This window comes from Quercus robur, chromosome 7 (assembly GCF_932294415.1).
Source record: "Quercus robur chromosome 7, dhQueRobu3.1, whole genome shotgun sequence".
Classification (NCBI taxonomy): domain Eukaryota; kingdom Viridiplantae; phylum Streptophyta; class Magnoliopsida; order Fagales; family Fagaceae; genus Quercus; species Quercus robur.
The window spans coordinates 18507959-18516355 of NC_065540.1; the positions used below are offsets into that span (position 1 = coordinate 18507959).

At 34.4% G+C, this 8397-nt stretch overlaps 1 protein-coding gene across 2 annotated transcripts; it reads left to right on the forward strand.

Annotated features, from left to right (window-relative positions):
* The first annotated feature begins 4298 nt into the window (after nt 1–4298).
* Nucleotides 4299–7698, forward strand: LOC126692619 (transcription termination factor MTERF4, chloroplastic). Of its 2 annotated transcripts, none has more exons than XM_050388289.1 (2): nt 4299–4496; nt 6069–7698. In XM_050388289.1, the coding sequence occupies exons 1-2, from the start codon at nt 4492–4494 to the stop codon at nt 7588–7590; spliced, it is 1527 nt and encodes a 508-aa protein (XP_050244246.1). In that variant the 5' UTR covers nt 4299–4491; the 3' UTR covers nt 7591–7698. The 2 variants fall into 2 exon arrangements, with proteins under 2 accessions (XP_050244246.1, XP_050244245.1); XM_050388288.1 differs by having other exon boundaries at nt 4300–4430; nt 6001–7698.
* The last annotated feature ends 699 nt before the right edge of the window (nt 7699–8397 follow it).

The window sequence follows — 8397 nt, forward strand, 5'->3', positions numbered from 1 at the left end:
TTCGTCTTTGGACGAAGCGAACGCCTTCGTCCCTCTGTATTGGCGAGGAGTTCATACTGACGATTTTTTGTATCATCAATTATTATTATTATTATTATTATTATCATAAGGTTTGAAGAGAAAATTGCAAAGAAAATCCACATAGAATTGATATTAAATTAATTTTATACTACGACGGATCAATGTCCAGCATAACTTTTATAGAAGATGCTAATTGCTAGGTATTTTCTATTTAAAAAACATTTTTTGGTACATGTTCATAGCAAATTAGACAATTTGTATATATTAATTTGAGTTTATAAATAATATTATTATATTTTAAATATGATCAATTTGTATATCATATATTTATAAATTTAACATATGAAAATGTAATTCCCCCCCCCCCCCTAAAATAAAATATCATGGCTACGCCCCCCTTGGTATAAGGTATTTTACTAATGTTAGCCTTTGTGACAAATTGCAAGACATATTGAGAGGTTCATAATCAACAAATCTAGCAATTCAAAAATTACTTATCTTTATTGATCTATATTGTAACGACATAAAGAAAAACGCTAACGACATCTGCATTATACCTCAAAAAGATTAGTCAGAATTAATGTTCCTTATAGTTGTTAATAAAGCCCAGTTTAGTCGAGTATATGCCCCATGTGGGACTTATCACATACCCACACACTTCACACAATCAATCAAATTGGGGGATTACATATATAGTTAACAAATGATGTAAATATTTTTTTTTTCTTTTTTTGATGGGATAAATATATTTATTTTGGAAAATTTTGGTGCCAATTATTTATGAAGAAATCTATATTACATTGCTAACTACATATGAAGATTGTAAATGAGTCGAGATATGTTGAGTATTAAATTTTAAAACTCGACAACATATATAAAATGTTAAAACTTGGCTTAAGCTTGAACCAAACTTACAAACTATGTTTGAATTTGAGCTTGACTTAACTAATGTATCAAGCCGAGCTCAAACTCAATATCAAACTATATATTAAGTTTTTAAGCTCAAGATCCAATATCAGTACATTATCATGTCCATATTAAACATATTTGGTTTGAACACGTGGTTTCAACTCCTAATTAATTACTGATAAAATCTCTGATGGTTGAATAAGAGATCTGGAGTTTAATTCCCACTTATACCAAAAACCGATTGATACTTGGTCTGATGATAAAGAGTTATCATTATGAGCGAATGTCATAAGTTAAAACCCTTTTAAAAAAAAAAGATTTAGTAAGATATGAAATTATTTTTCAGAGCCTTTTTTATGCTTGGGCTCAGCCCAATCATTAAACAAAAAAACCTAAATTAAGACTCAAGCTTGACTCGTTTATAAACAAATAAATATGAAGGAGCTTTTTTTATCAACTATTTAATTTATTAATGACCCTACTGTTTTTTTTTTGTACCAAACGCTTGCCTTGACTTGTCTTTTTTTGTTTTTTTTTTGGGACTTGCCTTGTGTTGTTGATCGTATGAAATGTTTTGTTTTTACTTGTTAGTTGAATGCATGTCAAAGTCAAACTTCTAGTTGAGATGCAGCACGCAGACCGCATGATAGTAGTTAATAATAATAATATTAAAGTTTTTATTTTTGAGGTGAAATAAGAATAAAGTTTTTGTTAGGTGAAAGTATCACCCAATAGTCTACACTACAGATAGTGAACTCTACTTGTGAAGCTCACATAAAGGCACTGTAACTAAACGTCATAACTCAAAGCCCAATCCCGGTTTGGACTTTGGACTTCCACTATTCCTAATATCAATTTTGAAAAAGCTCTAAAAGAATAGCAAGCTGCTTGTTTTGGGGACCACAAATTAAGCTAAAGTCCTATTCAATCTTCATAATGTACACTATTGTGGAATTAGATGATGATCCCCTAATTGCTGAGGCCGGAGCAACTCTTCTCTTCTTGCTGCTTAAATAAAGAGCTTGGTTTCAACTCTGTGCATCCCTCTCTTTCCGCTTTTACACGTCATCCTAGCTTCTACGTGCACGGTGCACCCCTCATTGGTCAATTGAAAAATGAAGCTTCTATATATTGCAGATATCATATCCTATTATCAGGTCACTTATATTTACTTAGTTGCACCCGTAATTGAAACGTGTTGCCGTTTTTTTTTTTTTTTGGCAGATAGGGGGGATAGGTACGTTCAGTTTTTTCTTTTGTGCAATTAAGCTCTCAACTCCAATATTACTTGGGGAGAAAAAAAAAATGTCTACTATGTCTCATTTTTTTCTCAACTCCAATATTCCTGTAATTCACTGATCTATAAGATTTAAATTTCTTTTATAGTTTAAAGGAGACTACATATTTTTTCAAATTGCAGATAATTAATATTGTCAAGCAATGATGTAATAAATATATTATTTGTTTTGGTAAATTTTGGTGCCAATAAAGAAAACTTTATATGTTAGGTTGCTAAAGGACGAATATTCCAAACATTACACTTTCTTTGTACCAAACACACCCTTGCCTTGTTGACCTGTGAAGCGTGTTTTGTTTGAAGTTGAATCGATGTCAGTCTTCAGTTGGTTAGGTTATAGCCCGCCCCGCATGATAATAATATTCGTTTGCGTAAGGTGAAACCAATAGTCTAACACTACAGATAGTGAGTAGCAAGACAGGTGAAGTCCACTTGTACGTGACGCTAGCTAGCTCACGTATATGAAGGCTTTGGAACTAAACTTCATAACTCAAAAGCCCAATCAATCTTGGTTTGGACTTTGGACTTACACTATAGATTCCCTTTTGTCAATATCAATTTTGATACTGCTCAATCAAAACCCTAAAGTCTAAACTTTAAAGAATAGCAAGCTTGTATGTTTGACAACAATAAGCAGAGACCACAAAACTATAAATCATCCTCTTCATGTTCAAAGAGCTCTGGTTTATTTCAATTTTGTGCAATTCCTTCTTGCCTACTCATTATCCAGCCCATCCAATAAGATTCTACGTGCATCCTTCATTGGTCAATTAAAGCTCCTATTCAAAAAAAAAAAAAAAAAAAAATTGTAGCCCACTTGGTACCAAAATGGGTTTTGAGTTGCTGGGGGTTAGACTTAGGTCTAATGTCTAGTGGTATTGGACCCGTTGAGATGATGACATGTGTCCATTTCTAGACACGTGTCACCATCTGATCAGGTCTAGTGCACTAAATGCACTGGACCTAAACAAAGTCCAAGTTGCTATTATTCCCATCTCAGCTATTCCTAATGTGCTGCTTGATTTTTTTTGATAAAGATATAGGTCCCGTTCAGATTTTTGTGCAATAAAACTCTTAAGGGTTATGTTAAAAGGATGCTTTAGGGCATTTGAACAACAACTAGAAAAAGAGACAACGAGGGGATTGTCTCTTTTTCTAGTTCTTTTTCACTTATAGTTTTGGTATTATTTTAATATTAGGCTCCAATGTTCAATAAATGACAGGCATTGAACTTGGACCGACTTGACTAATCAAATTGATAACTCAATGAATCGATATCTCTCAAAAAAAAAAGAAAAAAAGAATCGATATCTAATCTAGTCCAATTGTTTAATTGAATCGCTTATACAAGTGATTTGGCAAAGTCGAGTAAAAAAATTTTTTTTTTTTTTTTTGCCACCATGTAAAATTTGGATGAGTCATTTTCACCAGATTGATTTCATAATTCTAAACAATAATACCTTTTATAAGTCCATGGATGTGCCTTTCTTTTTTTTTTTGGAGAGAATTTCATCTTTGGCGTCCGCTTCTAATGATAGTTCTTTATTATCAGACTAAGATACCAATTAATTTTTGGTGTAGGTGGGGATTGAATCCTAGATCTCTTATACAACCATCAGAGACTTTATCACTTGAGGAGCATAATGAAATAGGAGAATTTTATCATTAGGTTGATGCTAGACCTTTTTAATAAGACAAATCTTCAAGTTTATCCTAGATCATTATCCATGGATGAGACTAGTCACTGGCTAATAGAATATCCAATATGCATAAAATAAAACTTTGGAGTCTCAGACATGTTGTTGTTCATAGAATTTGAAGCCATGTAATAAAATTTAATTTAGCAAAGACTTTTTTTTTTTTTTTTTGGAGAAAGAATTTAGCAAAGACTTAATTGCAATTTTATGACTTTATTTTGTTTTATGTTTTTAAGTTTTGTGAAATATGACAAATATTTAGAATGAATTAATTTTAATTAGTAGTAAGTTAATCATGCCTCCATATGTGTGTGTATGTATATAATCTGATGACCTGGGGTTTAATAACTAGTAAATTCTAAAACCCCCAAATCCTAATCATAATAAATCTAATTCTGCGGCCTGCATCGGCTGCTTTGCTTGACGAAACAATATAGACCAGTTGCTCAAACCCAGTCGGAATCGGTTGCTGTTGCTGTGAAGTCATTGAAAATTGACTCATTCAAGTAAATCTAATCTTCTCCTTTTTCGATTCCTAGTTCTCTTTTGGTAGTTTGGCAATTGGCAATGACCTCTATATCTATACTCCTCAGAAGAACCACTAAACCCATAAAAAAAATCATCTTCCCAATCCCAATCCCAAACCCGACAACACAAATCCCTCATTTCACCCACAAAAAAAAAAAAAAAAAAAAAAAATGTTGTAGCCCACTTGGTACCAAAATGGTCTTTGAGTTACTAGGGTTAGACTTAGGTCCAAGGTCCAGTAGCATTGGACCCGTTGAGATGATAACATGTGTCTATTTTTGGACACGTGTCACTATCTGATCGGGTCTAGTGCACTAGATGTACTGGACCTAAACCAAGTCTGAATTGCTACTATTCCCATCTCAGCTATTCCCAATGTGCTGCTGGATTTATTTTGATAAAGATATAGGTCCCGTTTAGATTTTGTGCAATAAAACTCTTAAGGGTTATGTTAAAAGGATGCTTTAGGGGGATTGTCTCTTTTTCTAGTTCTTTTTCACTTATTGTTCTGGTATTTTTTTAATATTAGGCTCCAATGTTCAATAAATGATAGGCATTAAACTTGGATCGATTTGACTAATCAAATTGATAACTCGGTGAATCGATATTTATGGTGCATTTGGATACCGCTTATTTTGTTGAAAATTGAAAAAAAAAAAATTGGTTACTGTTCACAAATGAAAATACTGTTCATTTGTCTTAATGCACTGTTCATGTCTATCCAAACGCATACCTAATCTAGTCCAATTGTTTAATTGGATCGCTTATACAAGTGAATTGGTGAAGTCTAGCAAAAATTGAATGTTTATTTTTATTTTTTTGCCTCCATGTAAAATTTGGACAAGTCATTTTCACCAGATCGATTTCATAATTCTAAACAATATTACCTTTTATAAGTCCATGATTGTGCCCTTTTTTTAAAATGAGGAGCATAATGAAAATAGGAGAATTTTATCATTAGGTTGATGCTGGACCTTTTAAATAAGATAAATCTTCAAGTTTAGCCTAGATCATAATCCATGGATGAGACTAGTCACCAGCTAATAGAATATGCTGCATAATTTATGCAATATGCATAAAATACAACTTTCGAGTTTGAGACATGTTGTTCGTAGAATTTGAAGGCATGTAATAAAATTTTATTTGGCAAAAGACTTGATTGCAATTTGATGACATTATTACTATTTTTTTTTTTTGGAGAAAATTTGATGACATTATTTTGTCTTATGTTTTTAAGTTTTGTGAAACACGATTCTCAAAAAGAAAAAAAAAAAGAAAAATTGTGAAACATGACAAATATTTAGAAAGAATTAATTTAAATTAGTAGAGTAAGCTAGTCATGCCTCCATATGTGTGTATGTATATAATCTGATGACCTGGGGTTTAATAACTAGTATATGCTAAAACCCCCAAATCCTAATCCTAATAAATCTAATGCTGCGGCCTGCATCGGCTGCTTTGCTTGACGAAACAATATAGACCAGTTGCTCAAACCCAGTCGGAATCGGTTGCTGTTGTTGTGAAGTCATTGAAAATTGACTCATTCAGGTAAATCTTAATCTTCCCCTTTTTTCGATTCCTAGTTCTCTTTTGGTAGTTTGGCAATTGGCAATGACCTCTATATCTATACTCCTCCTCAGAAGAACCACTAAACCCATCAAAAAAATCATCTTCCCAATCCCAATCCCAGACCCAACAACACAAATCCCTCATTTCACCCAAAACCACCCATCATGTCCATGTCCTCCACGACCGTACCAAATTATTCACTCTTTTTCAACTCAGTCCTCCAAATTCCCCGAATACGAAATGCCCTCTGTCACCTGGGGTGTCATCCAGGGCCGTAAAGAAAGGCTCGTTTCTCGTGTCATCATTTGTGATTACCTCAAAACTTTAGGCATAATTTCCGACGAACTCGAACAACTCGAGCTCCCCTCCACCGTCGACGTCATGAGGGAGCGTGTCGAGTTCTTACAAAAGCTAGGATTGACCATTGATGATATTAACCAATACCCATTAATGCTAGCCTGTAGTGTGCGCAAGAATATCATTCCTGTCTTGGGTTACTTGGAGAAAATTGGGATTCCCAGGTCTAAACTAGGAGAGTTTGTTAACAACTACCCTCAAGTATTGCACGCTAGCGTTGTCGTTGAGCTTGCCCCCGTTGTTAAGTTCCTTCGTGGCCTAGATGTTGAGAAGCAGGATATAGGCTATGTTTTGGGCAAGTATCCTGAGCTTCTTGGGTTTAAGCTTGAAGGGACAATGAGTACTTCTGTTGCCTATCTTGTTAGTATTGGTGTGCGTCCTAGAGATATTGGTCCCATGGTTACACAGTATCCTTATTTGTTGGGGATGAGAGTTGGGACTATGATTAAACCGCTCGTGGATTATTTGGTTTCTTTGGGTTTGCCCAAGACAATTCTAGCTAGGATGTTGGAGAAGCGCGCGTATATACTTGGTTATGATCTTGAAGAGACTGTTAAACCCAATGTGGAATGTTTGCTAAGTTTCGGGATTAGGAAGGAAGCACTTGCTTCTGTTATTGCTCAGTACCCGCAAATCCTTGGCCTGCCTTTGAAAGCTAAGTTGTCTTCGCAGCAATACTTTTTCAATTTGAAGCTCAAGATCGATCCTCAAGGGTTTGCACAAGTGATAGAGAAGATGCCGCAAATAGTTAGCCTTCACCAACATGTGATTATGAAACCTGTTGAGTTCCTCTTGGCGCGGGCATTGCCCTCTGAGGATGTGGCCAAGATGGTTGTGAAATGTCCTCAATTAGTTGCATCGCGAGTTGAGCTCATGAAGAACAGTTATTACTTTTTCAAGAGTGAGATGGGGAGACCTCTGAAAGAACTCGTGGAATTTCCAGAATATTTTACGTATAGCTTGGAGTCCAGGATTAAACCCAGGTACCAGAGGTTAAAGAGCAAGGGAATCCGGTGTTCCTTGAATTGGCTCCTCAACTGCAGTGATCAGAGATTTGAAGAGAGATTGCAGGGTGATTATATTGAAACAGAGAGTATAGGCCCAACATTTTGTATGGGTGGAAAGTTAGAACTACCAGGGAATGAGATTGTGTCAGATGAGGAAGATGAGAGTGAGGATGAAGTACTTTTCAGACGCACTGTATCTCTCTAGTTAATCAATAACTCAAATTTAAATGAATATGGTATTCATTTAGATTGAATTTTGTTTATGGTTTTTTTTTTTTTTAAATGAAATATGATTCTTAGTTTCTGTTGTTTTTGAGTTATATACAGTTTATGTTCTTCTCTGAATTCATTGTGTATGATTAATACTGTTAGGGATTTTATTTAGTTTTAAAGATTTCTCTACATGGTTACATACAAATCCTGTTAGGGTTTATTTAGTTTTAAAGGTTGCTCTACATGGCGACATACAAATCCTGATAGCTATTTCACGATTAACTAATATATTAACAATTATCCATTTATGGTTAGCATTTTAAACCAAAGCAGTAGCATTAGGGGTCCATATCTCATAGATTTTGTTATCCATGGAAGATGGCTGCGACTGACAAAGGTGCAGGCAATACCAGATGATTTAGGGCTCTGCAGTTTTGTAACTTATAATAAAAAGCAGCAACCAGAACTTTTGGCATTTTCTTTTATGTGTTGATGCTATATCAAATGCAAGTCAGTTGGCTTGATCTTTTCTGGGTCATATTTGATATGAGCAAAACTGCCAAATTTTCAATAATCATCCAAAATACTGAAAAGAGAAGGTAGTACCTAGTGAACAAAGATCTCACTTCTGTGTGGTCTAGAAAAGTATAATTATTGACCAAATGGATTTTTGATGCTTGATACCAGTTGCAAGGCTGTCTCACTTTGTTTTCTTCCTGAAATTGTGATATTCTTGAGGTTTGTTTGAATTGCATTTTTGGACACGGTAAGAGTTAGAATTGCATTTCTCTCATTAATT